Below are 17,216 nucleotides of genomic sequence, written 5' to 3'. Positions count from 1 at the left end.
GTCATGGAGGTCACCCATGTCTGGAACCCATTGAGAATAGAAAGTCAAAAACAATTCACCTAAGAAGCTAAAGAGAGGTGAAAGAGTGGAACCCTTGAAACAGTTATCTGTGAGGCAACAGAATGATATTAATTTCTTGTAACAAATGGCAGATAAAGACCAGCAGGGTTCATCTAGTCTAATCAGCAAATTGGTTAGAATCATATATGCAGCTCTGTGCAGACCAGGTTACCTCTTCTATGCCTTTGTTTAGGATTCTACTTACCTCTCTGTGTATATTATACCCCTCTATGTCATTTGTTTTCCTTTGTTCCCACCTCTTGCTAGATAGGGATCTTCTGTATTTATCCTACACCTTTTTGAAGTATGTCACTGTTTTTGTCCTCATCACCTCCACCAGGTGGGTGTTTTTCAGACATCCACCAACCAAGTAAATTTAACCACAGACTGCACCATGAAGGTATTGGATAAGAGTCGTAAGAAGGAAGGTGTGGACTGGCTTTCAGGACAACACAGTTTGCATCATCCACACCAGCGCTTGGAGAAAGTGAGACTCTCCTCTAAAGTTTGGGAACCCCAAAATAAAAATTGTTTATGTAACCCCAGAATCTGCCTCACCACAAAGTAGGTTTGCTGGGGATCTGCTTACAAAAAGCAGGGTCTTTGTAGAATATGTAAGAAAATGTATGACTATCTTGTTGTAAGGACAGAGAAAAAAAAATAAAAACCTCTATTTGGATATGATCTCTTCAAACAAAAAATTCTAAGCATAAGCCATAATAGAATGAACAGTCGGCATGGTAGAGATATTGCTTAGCTTATGAAGATCATATAAATAAATTGATGATAGAGTATCATCATAGAAATAAATAAGAAATGGTTGGTTAGATAGCCTCACTGATATCTAAGAATTTCTGGTAAACTTCAAGTTTCATGTTTCCCATCACCTGACAAGATCCAGTGGCTGTTGTTTTAAAAAGCTTCGCGGGTGAGCCCAATTTCTGTAGAGAAGATATCGTTCACTAGGGCTGTTTGGATCTTCTGTGGGACAATTAAATTTGCCCTGTATAAAGCAAAGGAAAATTGGAAGTTCATTAAACAGATTCTCTTTCAAACTTTGACAACTCTCATCAGTCCTAATTCTTATTGGGATGCTGAACAAAATTGGTCTCTCAACCTACTAAGACTCCTGTTTCCATCAAGACCAATACAGTTAATGTTCTACAGAAACATACAAGACTATTAGAATAAGGGGATTTTATGGCAAGAACCAATAGAAATAAGGCTATGTTCTTGTCCAAAATAAGCTGGTAGTTTTCCTAATGGAAGAGATAGCGAGAGCAGTAGCAAACTTCCAGTGCTATAAATTTGACACACTTTCACATGTACTAAAACCCAGGCACAGAAAAATAATCAATTACCTGTATTACAAAGTGCCTACTGTAATGAGACGATTAAAATGTTAATCATGATCAATTAATCGCGATTACAAAAGTAATCAAAATACAGCCCTCCCCCCAAATTTAAAGAATAAAACATAATGAAAAGATATGAAATACAAAATATAAATTGAAAAATTACAAATTAAAAAATCTAGAACAGCATGCAGAATAACTATAAACAGCCTTACAGTTTTCACAGCCTACTTCAGAAAAGCAAGCCTAAAATAAATAAAGCACATTTCAACAAACCAATATAATAATCAGAAAAATAAAAAATGTTAGAGACGATTTTAAAATAAATAGAACAGGAGAGTCTCCTGCCTGGTTAAATCACACTGGCTGACCCTAGAGCAGATACTCAGCCGCATTGAGGGGGCCTTTTACTAAAGCTTAGCTCAAGCTATCTGCAGCAGGGCCCATTTTATTCCTATGGGCCCTGCTTCAGATAACTCGAGCTAAGCTTTAGTAAAAGACCCCCTGAATCTGAGAGTGACACTGAATTTCCTGATGAACTCGAAAGTCATCAGGATAGCTAACTGGTATGTTGGACCACATAAAATGCAGTGTTAACTATACCCAGTTAGCTATGCAATTATTTATTTTATTTGTTACATTTGTACCCCACATTTTCTCACCTATTTGTAGGCTCAATGTGGCTTACATAGTGCCGGAGAGCTGTTTGCAGTCTCTGGAGTAAACAAATACAAGGTGATGTTGTGCTAGGATAAGGTTCACTGAATATCAACTAGCAGGCTCTGCTAACGACCCTTATATTTAGGGCCTCTTTTACTAAACCACACTAGCGATTCCCGAGCGGCAAATGTGATGCAGCCCATTCAAAATTGAATGGGCTGCGTCGCATTCTCTGCACCAGGAATCACTAGCACAGTTTACTAAAAGAGGCCTTTAGTAATGGTGCCTGGATAGGCACTGCCACTGAATGTCTGGGCCTAATTCTGCCCATGGCAGTCAGTGCTTACAAAAACTCTGATTGCTGTAGGCTGAATATTCTCCCCTTAGCTTACTAGGACCCTTGAGTAGAAGGCTTAGTGATACATGCGTATTTCTTTCCCCAAAATTAAGTTTTACCCCCAATATTTAGTGCTATTTAACCGGTCAGGAATGGCTCCTGGCTGGTTAGCCCTGATGAATATTCCCGGTCAACGCTTAGCGGCTAACCGGTTATATCGTGCGATATAAGCAGTTATCTGCTAACGTTTGGTGCATTGCTGGCTCAGTTTGGCGGCCAAATTGGGCCACAGAAATAGCAGGCCTATCTTTGGCTGGTTTAAACTTAACCAGCCAGCGCTGAATATTGGCTTGGCTGGTTAAATTTAAACCGGCCAAAAATAAACCAGCAAGTCAATGTTGGTCACCGTAAACGGCCCGAGACTTAATATCTGGTCTCACCACCGACAATGGGAGTTAGCTGGACTGCCTGCCGCGGTCTGAATATCAGCCCCTTAAAGTACATCCTTACGTCATGAAGAGGAAAAGCTGCCTTGTAGATTCCAGAGCCCAGCAGTTTGTTAATACCAAATTTCTTCACATTGTCTCTCACGGCATACTCAATTCGGGAAAGAATAAAGTGAACCTGCAAAAACAAAAATATTTCTTGTACCAGGTCTTGCTAACTTTTCTAGGAGACAGAGCATAAATTTGACAGCCAATTGCTGAGACCTCTTATTGCTGCCTTCCTACTTCCCCACTGTCCCTATAGAAGGTCAACAGCAGGGGGGTGAGATGCATCCACTCTGACATCTGCTGCAGTTCTTTCAGGACCTGATTTACTGAGCACATTCCCATTCTATTTCTGGGAGGTGGGGGGTGGGGGGGGCTTAGAAAATCTGACTTGTAATACACTGTGGTGAAATATTAAGTTGCAATCCTCCTTTTCCAAGCATGCTGCCAATAGTATAGAGTCAATTGCATCTTTGGTTTCCCAATTTCTTCTTCTTTCTCATTGCCTCCTAGGCCTCCTTTTCTCAATTATCCCCCTTGTTCTCGCTCAGCTACTTCTCTCTTATTCCCCCTCCCCCCCGTTGATATAGGAAGAAGATCATGTGGAATGAGTACAAGAGATAGCCAAGAGACCACAGGAGGACATGAACTGTCTGAGTGGAGGAGTAGCCTAATAGAGCAGTGGGTTGACAACCAGGAGGGCCTGGTTCGAATCCCACTGTTATTCCTTGTGATGTTGGACAAGTCACTCAACCCTCCATTGCCTCAGGTACAAACATAGATTGTGAACCTCCTTTGAAGGAGAGGAAAGGATTGAGTTTAGTAGTTGGTATGGATGGTCAGACTGGATAGACCATGTAGGGCTCAGTATTCCGACCATAGGAGTTAACCTGGCTATCTCCAGTGGTTGGTGCTGAGCCCGGATATTCAATGCTGGGTCGTTTCCGGTGACTGACATTGAATACCTGGTTTATTTCTGGCCGGTTCAAACTAAACCAGCCAAGCCGATATTCAGTACTGGTCAGTTAAGTTTGAACCTGCCATAGATAGGCCTAGTATTTATGCAACCAAATATGGCCGCCAAACTTAGCCAGTGATGCTCTGAAAATCAGCAGATAACTGGTTATATCGGATGATACAACCAGCTATCCGCTAACTTTCAGTGGGTCATGGCTAGCTGAAAATTCACAGATAGCCAGTAATGGGCTAGTTAAATGCTTTTAAATATCGGTCGTGGTGGTGGTGGTGGGGGGGGGGGGGGGGGGGTAGTCTTTATCTATCACCACATACGCGCCCTCTAATTCTATATATGGCGCTAAATCTTTTATGTGTAAATTTGGACATGCACCATTTAACTGCATAAGGAGCCAATTAGCACCAATATTATTGGAACTAATTGGCAGTAATTGAAATTTACGTACGCATTTTTAGTGCTGGGATCTGTGCATAAATTTTATGCATGAATCTGAAAAGGGGGCATGGGTGGATCAGGGATGTTTCCAGGATTTCCGCTCAGTGTTAAAGAATTTGAGGAATATGCGCCTAATTTAGGCATGGAGATTTACACCAGGGTTCCGTTGGTATACATACTCACGCTTAAAGTTGGGTCTTCATCCTGGTGCTAAATGGTGTTCTACAAATGATGCCTAATTTTGAGCGCTGTTTATAGAATAGCGCTTAGTGATTTTTTTTTTTGGAATCCAAATTTGGATGCCATTCATTGAATTGAGTCCATGAGCTTTATTTATGTTTCTATGGGACCCTTTTATAAAAGTGCAGTACATTTTTGCAACATTTAGTAACTGCAAGCTAGTGTGGATATGGTTTTAGCTTTTCCAGTGGTGCCAAGGACTGCTTAAGTGGAGTCTAATTTTCTGTAGTGGAGAGGGCTGGCCCTGAGGGACTTCCTTTCTACTAGGGCTGAGCTATCCAGCATACTACTTTCACCCCTTAGGTATTAGCCACCATCCCTGGTCTAGGCATCTGCCTAGCAAATAACCAAGGCTTCACAAAGTTTGGAAAAAACAAAATACAATTTATTCTGGATATCACAACTTTCATTCAATTAAGCAATGCTGCTCTCTGCACCTTCCAGAGAGTAAGAATGCAACAAAAGTATTTCTTTGTTTCCTAGCACAATTATAAATAAAAAGTTAATTAAACCTTTACTCCTTGTTACAAGCTCGAAGGATATACCTTACACAACACACAAGTTTCCCTTTAAATACATTCCCCTTTTCCTAACCAAGGCCGGTCTCAAATTCATTTTACAACCAAGGGCAATTCCAAACCCCTTTCTTTGATTCCAGGGCAGCTCCACACCCTATTCACAACCCATGGCAGTTCCACACCCTCTTTTACACACCAGGGATATTCTAAACCCCTTTTACCTACCAGGGCTATTCCAAACCCCACCAAGGCTACCAAGTACAGTCTCCCTAGGCATTCCTATGGGCGTCTCTAACGTTTAGCGCATGCCCAATTTTAGCACATGCTAAAAATGTGAGCGCACCTTAGTAAAAGACCCCCTAAGTGCCTTTCCCACCTGGGAAGCAACAGACTTCTGCACTACATCTCCCAGCAAGTGTAGCTTCCTTCCCAGGTTGCCTGCTGAGCCTCACTCTCGTATCTGGTTTCCAGCTACCCTTCCCCCAAGGCTCCTGTGCTTGGTCAAAAGGATTCTTGCTGGAAGCAAATGGCACATTTCTCAGGTAAGGATTTATTTTACCTCTTGTTTCTGTTCTTCTTTTGGACCTTTGGGTTTTAACTGGGCATAGCAGCTGCTTACTTCCTAACTCTGTGACCCCTGGGGTCCTGACACAGTTGCTGAGTCACAATGTACATATGGAGCAAGTCTGTAAAGAAGGTGCTAACATTTACACATCAGATACACACATAAATGATTACAATACCAGCACATATGTGTGAGCATATGCGCATAACTGCCAAAAATCCAACTAAGAACTATCCTGTAAATACAAACGTCTTACATAACGTGTATTTTACAGGTAGGCGGACACACGGACAGAGTCTGTATGCAGTGTGGGTGGGATTCACACTTGCATGCATAACTTAAAGAATAGTATGTTGTACCTAGATGCCACAGACAGGTGCATAAGCATTTACACCATCTCTATGACTGCTGTACGTGCATATGTCTGAGCACAATTATGCTAGTATTTTATAAAGGGAAGGAGGTGCCCTTTTTATAGAACTGTGCTGAAAGGTACTAAGTGGACCTCTGCTAATTGCATATGTGGCAGTTGGGGCATGGAAATACTGTACAGTCCGCATCCATTCTCTACACATAACCCACACAGTTCCTGCCCCCTAACACGGCATTCAGTTAATGTACGAATTAGCACACACTGTCATGCCAGCATGGTAAGATACTGTGCACTCATGTGCTAACAGTGTACAATGATCCATATGTCAACTGCTTTACACACTTTAATAAAAGGGACCCTTTTCATTTCCCACCTTCCTCATCCAGTCTTCCTTTCAATTTTTGCATCTCAAGTCCTGCCTTTTCATCCTTTTCTGTCAGCAGAGAAACTCTGTCTCAGCTCACCATCTTTCAATTCCACTCCTAACCAACAGTCTCAAGCTTACGTGCCCCCACAGTTAACTAGCAAGACTGATGAACTTATACCCTACTCATCTCCTTGCTTACCAGTGCTTCAGCTGATTCCATTGCTGAAACAGGGGCCTCACTTCAGTCTGCACCATGTGACTTGCCTTTCATTTTGAGCTGCTTAGTGCAGGAACTCCACAGAAAGTCTCATGATCCCAAGTCTCGTGAGACTGTGAAAGTAGCATGAGAGTTTCTGTATGACTCAAAGTTGAACCAAATTATGTGGTGCAGACTAGAGGTACTCTCAATTTAGCAATGTCAAATGCAAAAAAATAAAAAAATCAAATCATGGGGGTATGAAATCTTAGGAGACAAGGCAATTGGAATTTTTAGAGCCCTATAATTTCAATAATTTGTTAAGGAACTACTGTTTCACTTGTGAACAATAAATATAAATATGTGAATTGCGGCTCAAATTCTAAGTTGACTGCACACATCAACAGACTGCTAGCATGACAAATATTACGTTAAAAATGTGTACTGAAGGCTTCTCAAAGTAGAAATGTTTGAGATTTTAAAAGGCAGAGAGGTGCTGTCACCCTCTAGACCAGGGGTTCTTAACCTTTTTTTTTGTTCCCCTTTAACTGATAAATGAAATCTTCAACCCCCTTCCTAAACTATGCGTCCACTAGTTACCATTGACAGCTCCATATGTCACTAAGTGTTAACTGCTAACAGCATTAACTGCAAACATGTTGCTAAAATTATAGCACACAGGTATGCCACCAATAACTGAAGTAATAAATGCCTTCACTCTGTCTAGAGTGTTTCAATAAATTGCCTCAGATTTCAAGACCCTTCCCATACCCTTTTTGATCTCTTCTAGGCACCACTGGTTAAGAATCCCTGCGGTAGACTTACAATTCGGCTTCTAGTTGCTGGAGTAAAGAATTCATCTTGTTGTGCAACATAAAAGTGTTCCAGCTGGTCCTTTTTAAAGGGGGCCGTGAAAAAGTCTTGCTCTGGTTTAATAACATCCTCGCTAACTGTGAAAAGCTTGGTGAACCACTTGAAAGCAGATGGGCTCTCCTTTAAGTCGTTAGCTTGCAGAGGCAGTTTGATGTGCATGATCTCGGCATATGTGCAGAGGATCTCCCAAGGAGCGTGCACTTTCACAAAGACAAGCTTTGGATTCATGACCTGCAGCAATACAAGAGTGATAAACAATGTGAAATAATCCCATGGATGACAAAGACCACACAAAACATTAAGGAGGAGATATTAGAAGGTCTACATGTGTAAAGAATGGCCATTTTAGCATATACGGTAAGTCTTGATTATCCGATGTAAACAGGCCCTACTCGTCAGATAAGTAAAATGTCTGATAATATGGAAAACACTGCATAAGCTCCTCAAACAATATATACACAACGGCATTGAGTTCCTGATTTTCAAAAATTTCTAAAACAAAGGTTTTTTAAAAATAGAAATAAATATGATGATTTCACTCGGGGGGGGGGGGGGGGGTGTGTCTGTCAGATATGCCAGATGGTCAGATTAGCAAAGATTGGATAACCGAGACTGTACTGTAAATACATTTTAGAAAAGGCAATTCATGTACATGTATGTGTCTTTATGTACATATTTTGAAGGAATAAATTTGGAAAGGGTTTGGGTAGACCTTAAAACTATATGGGGGTAATTCTATAAATTGGTGGCATGATGTAGAAGCCACAGTGGGGCGTGCTTAGTGCCAATGCTTTAACTGCTTTTGGGTGCACTGTTATAGAATACTAATGCAAAGTTGCTTTGGTGTGCCAAACATGCTAAATTATGTCATGTCAATGATTAACATAAGTTGTGTAGGTAAGAGAGAAACAGGGGTGATATGATACAGACGTTCAAATATTTGAAAGGTATTAATCTGCAAACAAACCTTTTCAAGTGACAGGAAGGCGATAGAACTGGAGGGCATGAATTGAGGTTGAAGGGGGGGGGGGGGGCTGACTCAAGAATAATGTCAGGAAGTATTTTTTCAAGGAAAGGGTGGTAGATACCTGGAATGCCCTCTCCCGGGAGGAGGTGGTGATAAAAATGGTAATGGAATTCAAAAACGCATGGGGATAAACACAAAGGAATCCTGTTTAGAAGGAATGGATCCAAAGAAGCTTAGGGGAGATTAAGTGGCAACACTGGTAATTGGGAAGCAAATCCAGTGCTGGGCAGACTTTTACAGTGTGTGCAGTGGTGTTCCTTGGTCAGCTGCCACTAGGGGAGGATCGCCGCTGCACACCGCCCCACCGGTGCATCACCTTTCCCCGCCCCCCGGCACATCACCTCCAACCCCCCCGGGTGCGTTGCTCTTACCTCCTGGCGTGTAGCGTGCACCAAATCGACACTACCACCCAGTTAGCACGCCCACCTGGTGATAATTTCAAAGTTGGTGTGCGCTGTTTCCTGCAGTAGAAAACAGGGGGCATTCCTAGCGGTAATTGTCAGCGCAGCCACACTGGCACATGCTTTATCAGTACTGCGCATGCAATGCATGAACCCTTATTGTTAGGTCAGTGGGTAGTGGTAAGGGCTCAGGTAATAAACAGCCATGCAATACTTTTAATTTTAGTGCACTGCCCCTATTAAAAAAGCCTTTTACCCAGCCGCAGTAAAAAATAGCCCAGTGCACACCAAAAACACGTGCCTAAACTACTGCAAACCACTTTTTACCTAGGATTAGTAAAAGATTCCTTATATTATGTAGAAAAAGGAATTATAAGGAATCATAGCTTCTAAAATATTAGGAGGCCCTTTTATTAAAATGCGTTAAAATCTGGGCTGAACGCATTTTAATGCAAGAGTTTCCTGTAAACTAAGCCCAGATTTAACATGTTAGTATTTAAGGCTTAAAATTTGTTTTTACAGGTTCTGCAAAAATTTAGGGGCCCTTTTACTAAAGCTTAGAGCGCTCTAAATTCTAAGAAGCCCATTTTATACATACGGGCTTCTTAGTATTTAAAGGGCCCCTTTTACCAAGCTGTGGCAAAAGGGGGACAGCACTGGCATCGGCGTGTGATTTACACGCGCACCGAGGCCCCCTTTTACTGCAGCTGGTAAAAGGGAAGTCTTGCCTTTCTGCAGGAAATGGCTGTGCGGCAAGTAAAGCGCTTGCCGCGTGGCCATTTTGGTGGGGGGGGGAGCCCTTACTGCCACTCATTGAGGTGCGGTAACTGAGCAGTGCCGATTACTGCTGGGTACACGGTGTGCTAGGGATGGGAAGTACCGCTGTGCTGCTGCGGTAGCCCGGCAGTACTTGCGGTATCACGAGTGGTAAACCCACGTTGGGCTTACCGCCACTTAATAAAAGGAGCCCAGAGCGTGCTAAGCTTTAGAAAAAGGGCCCCTTAATGCAGAAGCACCTACCACCAACTATTTAGATAGCGCTATGTGCTCCCATGTAAAGTCTGCATTAGGCAGTTAGCATGTGCTAACACATTAGCTGGATAACACTTCCCCACCTGTTCCCCATGCCTGCTCCCAAAAATATTTAAAACTGGCAAATTACCACATAATGCTTTCTGTGTTTTGCAGTAAGCTTTTTTCACATGATAAATGCGTGCTAGGCTTAACATCCTTTAGTAAAAGTGCCTATAGATTTACTAGTTTCATTTATGGCTTCTTTTATAAAGCCACACTAGTGATTCTGGTGCAGCAAATGGGTAACAAAGCCCATTCAATTCATATGGGCTTTGTTGCATTTGCCAGGCTAGAATCGCTAGCGCGGCTCTGTAAAAGGATCCCTTAACCACATTTTTAAAATTCAGTATTACGAGCTAAACAGAAGAAGGAATTTCAGATCAGAAACTCAGAATTTCCATCTGTATATGAATGCTTTCATCTAAAGCCAGTTTATTATCCAATCAAAATAATTTAAAAATAAGGTTGATTAACCCAACTTCATGCTGGAAAGTTGGCCATGGCAAACTGGATGCTTGGGTGCATAGGGAGAGGAATGGCCAGCAGGAAAAAAAGAGGTGATAATGCCCTTATATAAGTCTCTGGTGAGACACCATTTAGAATACTGTGTGCAATTCTGGAGACCGCACATAGGAAAAAATATAAACAGGATGGAGTCTGTCCAGAGGACGGCTACATAATTGGTCAGTGGTCTCTGTCACAAATCATATGTGGACAGACTTAAGGATCTCAATATGTATACTCTGGAAGAAAGGCGGGAGAGAGGGGATATGACAGAGACATTTAAATACCTCTGTGGCATTAAGGTACAGGAGGTGAGCCTTTTTCAAATGAAGGAAAACTCTGTTGCAACTGAAAAAGATAACAAAGATGCCACACAGCGTACCCGAATCCCTGAAGCAGATTGTGAAACCTGTGGTGTTGGACGTTCAGGGAGGCTGTGAAGATTGTTTAAAGCTCAGTAAAGCAGTATTAAGAAACATTTGGTTTTCCAAACACTGTGACTGTGGAGCTGCTGGGTGGGCATGTCTCTTACCTGGCAGCTTGAAGATAAGTATATGTTTCAAATTTTTTCATTTGGATCTGTAGTGAAGAACTAATTTTGAAGGACTATTGCTACATTTTAATATTTTACGTGTGTGTGTGTGTAAAAAAGATTATCGCTACATTGATTTATGCTATATTAGTGCTTTTTTACAGTGTGTATTCATTCAAGTTTGTTCTTGTACACTGCTTTTTGTGAAGGGAACATTGGTTAAGGGCTTTGTTTTGCAGTATGAAAGACCCGATGAATGAAAAAACTCATTCACCTTCTTTAGCTACCAGATTAATGGTAAGCTGCAAGGGTGTGTTATATTTCTGAGGGTCTTAATTAAGTGTTTAATTTTCATTTTAAATGTCTACTGTATGCACATTATTGTATTAGTTATGTGATTGATATTGATTCCCCTGGTTTGTGAATATTCAGAAGTACTATCTGTATAGGACTAGATTCAGTAAATTGTGCTGAAAAATCGGAACTGAAAGCAGGCATAAATGCCAGAACCTAAATTAGGTGTGGATATGGTGTATTCTATAAGAATGCACATAATTCACAGGAATGCCCCCGAAATGTCCCTAAATACACCCTTAAAAATCACGCATCCTAGGATTTAAGAATAGATCATTATAGAATACGATCCATGCATAAATTCCAATTAGGGCCAGTTAACGCCAATAATTGGATGTTCGCAGTCAATTACTGGCACTGATTGGCTCATTAATTAAGTTGCGTGCTCTAATCAGCAATACGTGCTGATTTGTGCACACAACTTTAGTCGCCATATATAGAATCCGGGGGAACCCTTAATTCTATAATCTTGCATTCCCATTTTTGAGCTTAGCATACAACATTTTACGTGTAGATTATAGAATACTGCCAGTTACACACTATGGCAGACTGGAAGATATTCTCCTCCAGGTTATGACTGTATTTGGAATACTTATCTTTCCATTTGTTCTTTAGAAGCCTCTTCATCCCCGCTGCTGCAAAGTATCCCCACAACATAATGATGCCATTACCTGCGGTCTGAACATCGGCTGTATCTGTATAGCGGCTTTACTTGGATATTCAGCATCACTTGCAGCTAAGATAGTGGTGCTAAATATCTTCTACAGCTGGTGTTTAAAAAAATGCTGATCACAGCATCGGAATAGTGACCCAATACATTTCTCTGAATTTTTTTATTTCACAAATATGACATTAAAGGTTACTGCTTACCGATCTTGTTGCCTCTAATTGCAAGCCATTTCTGATGATGTTTGATTCAAACACTTGTCTCTTCCTCTGTTAAAATGGAATTGAACGTAACATTTAATTTTAAAGCACATCACTCTAAGAGCTGCTGCTTTTAATATGTCAAAGACTTGGCAGGTAAAGCATAAGATGAAATCAGGAATTTAAACATGAAAAATGTACTATAATTTTTCATGGAAACCAGTATTTCACAGGACCTTTAACATTTTCTAAGGACTATGTTGCTATAAACACTGCACTAATATTTACTTATAAGAATTTGGACATTTTCTAGGCACCCTTTATTTCAATGTTAATATGCATTTGAGATGCAGTTTTATAGATGAGCGATGGTTATCACTTAGGGCTTCTTTCACAAAGCTGTGCTACCAATTCACGTGTGGCAAATGAGAGGAAGCCCATAGAATTGAATGGGCTTCCTCTCATTTGCCACGCCGGGAATCAGTAGCGAAAGTTGGTAAAAGAGGCCCTTAGTTTCACTTGAAGGTAGCTTAATATTAAGCATAATACTCTTCTTAGAGAAAAGTATTACGCTTAGCAAAATTAAGACAAAAGAGGCATTGGGAGACAAGAAGCAAGATTGATTGATTCAATCATATTGACTATGGTTCATTCATGTAAGTATTTATATACTATTTAGAGCTAAGTTGCTTACAGTGTTCATTTTACAGGTACTGGGTCTGTCCCTAGTGGGCTCACAATCTAAGTAGTATGTGGTACTACTGTTGTACCTGGGGCAGTGGATGGTTAAGTGACTTGCCCAGGGTCACATGGGACTGAACCTGTTTCCTCTGGATCTCAACCCACTGCTGACCATCAGGCAGCAGTGGAAACTGAACCCAGCTCTCCAGGTTTGCAGCCTTCTACACTAACCATTAGGCCACCCCTCCACTCTAATGATCAGTCTTCAAAGTCAAATAGAGCACAATGAAGAAAGTCAATCTTGCGCTGGAGGCAAAAACACATAGTAAAAACTTTTTTAGGTATATTAAACGCAGGAAGCCAGCAAAAGAATCAGTTGGACCGCTAGATGACCGAGGAGTAAAAGGGGTGATCAGGGAAGACAAAGCCGTAGCGGAGAGATTAAATGAATACTTTGCTTCAATCTTCACTGAGGAAGATTTAGGTGGGATACCGGTGCCGGAAATGGTATTTGAAGCTGACGAGTCGGAGAAACTGAATGAAATCTCTATAAACCTAGAGGATGTAATGGGGCAATTTGACAAATTGAAAAGTAGCAAATCTCCTGGACCGGATGGTATTCATCCCAGAGTACTGATAGAACTGAAAAATGAGCTTGCGGAGCTATTGTTAGAAATATGTAATTTATCCTTAAAATCGAGTGTGGTACCGGAAGATTGGAGGGTGACCAATGTAACGCCGATTTTTAAAAAAGGTTCCAGAGGAGATCTGGGAAATTATAGACCGGTGAGTCTGATGTCGGTGCCGGGCAAAATGGTAGAGACTATTATTAAGAACAAAATTACAGAGCATATTCAAAAGCATGGATTAATGAGACAAAGTCAACATGGATTTAGTGAAGGGAAATCTTGCCTCACCAATCTACTACATTTCTTTGAAGGGGGGAACAAACATGTGGATAAAGGGGAGCCGGTTGATATTGTATATCTGGATTTTCAGAAGGCGTTTGACAAAGTACCTCATGAAAGTCTCCAGAGGAAATTGGAGAGTCATGGGATAGGAGGTAGTGTTCTATTGTGGTTAAAAGATAGAAAACAGAGAGTAGGGTTAAATGGACAGTATTCTCAATGGAGAAGGGTAGTTAATGGGGTTCCCCAGGGCTCTGTGCTGGGACTGCTGCTTTTTAACATATTTATAAATGACCTAGAGATGGGAGTAACTAGTGGAGGTAATTAAATTTGCTGATGACACAAAGTTATTCAAAGTCGTTAAATCGCGGGAGGATTGTGAAAAATTACAAGAGGACCTTACGAGACTGGGAGACTGGGCGTCTAAATGGCAGATGACGTTTAATGTGAGCAAGTGCAAAGTGATGCATGTGGGAAAGAGGAACCCGAATTATAGCTATGTCATGCAAGGTTCCACATTAGGAGTCACGGACCAAGAAAGGGATCTAGGTGTCGTCGTTGATGATACTTTGAAACCTTCTGCTCAGTGTGCTGCTGCGGCTAAGAAAGCAAATAGAATGTTAGGTATTATTAGGAAAGGAATGGAAAACAAACATGAGGATGTTATAATGCCTTTGTATCGCTCCATGGTGCGACTGCACCTTGAATATTGTGTTCAATTCTGGTCGCCGCGTCTCAAAAAGATATAGTGGAATTAGAAAAGGTGCAGAGAAGGGCAACGAAAATGATAAAGGGGATGGAACGACTTCCCTATGAGGAAAGGCTAAAGCGGTTAGGGCTCTTCAGCTTGGAGAAAAGGCAGCTGAGGGGAGATATGATAGAGGTCTATAAAATAATGAGTGGAGTTGAACGGGTAGATGTGAAGCGTCTGTTCACGCTTTCCAAAAATACTAGGACTAGGGGGCATGCGATGAAGCTACAATGTAGTAAATTTAAAATGAATTGGAGAAAAATTTTCTTCACTCAACATGTAATTAAACTCTGGAATTCGTTGCCAGAGAATGTGGTAAAGGCGGTTGGCTTAGCGGAGTTTAAAAAAGGGTTGGACGGCTTCCTAAAGGAAAAGTCCATAGACCGTTATTAAATGGACTTGGGGAAAATCCACTATTTCTGGGACAAGCAGTATAAAATGTTTTGTACATTTTTGGGATCTTGCCAGGTATTTGTGACCTGGATTGGCCACTGTTGGAAACAGGATGCTCGGCTCGATGGACCTTTGGTCTTTCCCAGTATGGCAATACTTATGTACTTATGTACATACAGTATATGCAGGATTCTATAAAGTTTGCCCAAATCTGGGCGCAGATTCCAGATTGGCATCCAAAACAATTAGTTAATGGGCTCCAATGATTTAATTATTGGAGCTAACAAGGTCTTATTCGGCACTAATTATGATCTGGGCACAGATCTGGCTAAATGCTATTCTGTAACAATGGGCGCCTGTACTGGATCACATGCAACTCAAAAGGGGGTGTGCCATGGGAGGGGCATGGGCGGGTCAGGGCATTCACAAAAATTGTTTTCAGTGTTATAGAACAGTGGGGATCCGCACCCAATTTGGATGCCAAGATTTACACCATTTTTCAGTTGGTGTAAATTCTTGCACCCAGTTGAGTGATGAATTCGGCATTCAGCGCTGAATTTTATTGGTGCTGAATTCTTGGCGCCATTTATAGAATATGGGCCTATATGGTTACCAGGAATCATCCTTGAGTTGGTATTGCTTGATCATCGCTGAGTGGAAGAGTTACCTGGTTAATTTTGTCTGGATAATTATCCACAGCTTATCAGATAAAGCTGCAACTGACTCTCTGCTTGGGCAGTTAGATGCAAAAGAGCCAACCAATTTTCTCTTACTGAATGTTAATCTGGTCCTGAGCCCTTGAGCCCAGGCCGAGGCCTAGCATAGGATCTTGGCCAAGGCCTAGAGTAGACCAAACAGGCACTACACAAAACCCCAGCCACCAAGCCCCGCACACAGAGGACAAACAACTAGCACCACCAGAAAATGGGAGATAGAGCATTCAGGTGGGCCTCACGGCCTATCGGGAACCCACTCGTACAGAGTGCAAGTGTGCAGGCCTCATGGCCGAACAGGAACCGAGTCATACACTGGGAAGGGAGAAAGAACAACGAGGGGTCCCCAAAGGGACTGGAGCACAAGCAACACACACAGCGCTAGCTAGAGACACAAGGGAAAGGGTGACAGACAGAAGTTTCAATAGGAATACACAAGGCTCTGCCACAGGGCAGTCATGGATAATGGAAGCCCCTCAAGGGAACACTCTAGGTTGTACCATACAGCACACAAAGGTAAAGGGAAACCACCTATAAGAATACACAAGGGTAAAGGGAATCCACAGACAAGAATGCACAAGGCTGGCCCCACAACACACACACAAGGATAAAGGGAACTGCTTATAGAGATATACAAGGCTGTGCCACACAGCACTCAAGGGTAAAGGAAAGAGTAAGCAAACGGAGAAAGTTGCCTAAACATACACAGATCAGATAAGGAGCACTGCTCACCAGAATCAGGAGACAGACTCTGCAAACAAAGGGGAAAACAGGCTAAGGGAAAAGGCTGGGGGGTGCCGCGTGCGCCTGGCCTCCGTTGTTCCATGCTTCTTCTCTGCCCCCGAACAGGTTACTTCCTGTTCCTGGGCAGAGAAGAAGCATGGAACAACGGAGGACAGGCGCTGGCGGCACCCCCCCCCCCCCAGTGGCGTGCACCCGGCGGGGGGGAGGTTCCTTCACGGGGTGTCCTTTCGCCGGGAGGGGGGGGGTCCGCGCTGCATCGGGGGGGGGTGCTGCACCCGGGGGGCGGGGCGCATCGGCGATCTGCCCCGGGTGCCAGCCCCCCCCCAGGAACGCCACTGCTCCTACTCACCAGAATGGCCACTGTCTTGATCTTGTCTTCTTCTACAACTGCTAACTCCCCAATTTCTGCACCTCAGTTTTTCCCTCTCAGGCCATCATCTGATAACTTTCACACTTAAACACCCTCCTCTCCCCAATTCCTGTCCAATCTCCACTATACATTTAAAAATCTTCAGGCTATTGAATTGACACATGCACTCTCTCCACCAGTGTTTCATCCCTCTTTTCAACCACCATGTTATCCAAGTCTTTCAATGAGACTGTCTCTTCCTATATTCTCTCCTCTGCTCTGGATACTCTTGTTCCTCCCATTCCCCTTTCTGTAAGTTGTACCAAATCCCAGCCTTGGCTGATCTCTAGAATCCGCTGCCTGATCTGCTGAATGCCTTTGGCTAAAATCCTGTGCCCATGCTGCCTTCATATATTTCAAATTCTTGCTGACCACCTTCCATTCTGCTTTTTCACTTGCCAAACAAGACTAC

General features: G+C 42.3%; 1 protein-coding gene across 3 annotated transcripts in view; it reads right to left on the bottom strand.

Annotated features, from left to right (window-relative positions):
• The window catches only part of ANO6 (anoctamin 6), a 261,187-nt gene that overhangs the window by 128,440 nt on the left and 115,531 nt on the right, over positions 1 to 17,216 (bottom strand). For 2 of the 3 annotated variants that reach the window (XM_030216966.1, XM_030216967.1), the window contains 4 exons: positions 12,209 to 12,274; positions 7,399 to 7,677; positions 2,923 to 3,036; positions 948 to 1,063 (listed from right to left, as the gene is read on the bottom strand). In XM_030216966.1, the coding sequence (XP_030072826.1) occupies positions 948 to 1,063; positions 2,923 to 3,036; positions 7,399 to 7,677; positions 12,209 to 12,274 (575 nt within the window). The remainder of the gene's footprint in view (positions 1 to 947; positions 1,064 to 2,922; positions 3,037 to 7,398; positions 7,678 to 12,208; positions 12,275 to 17,216) is intronic. The other variant, XM_030216968.1, reaches the window with a different exon arrangement.

This window comes from Microcaecilia unicolor, chromosome 10, assembly GCF_901765095.1.
Source record: "Microcaecilia unicolor chromosome 10, aMicUni1.1, whole genome shotgun sequence".
In the NCBI taxonomy this organism is placed as follows: domain Eukaryota; kingdom Metazoa; phylum Chordata; class Amphibia; order Gymnophiona; family Siphonopidae; genus Microcaecilia; species Microcaecilia unicolor.
The sequence above is the reverse complement of the archived record's forward strand: the minus strand, read 5'-3'. Positions and strand labels throughout refer to the sequence as shown.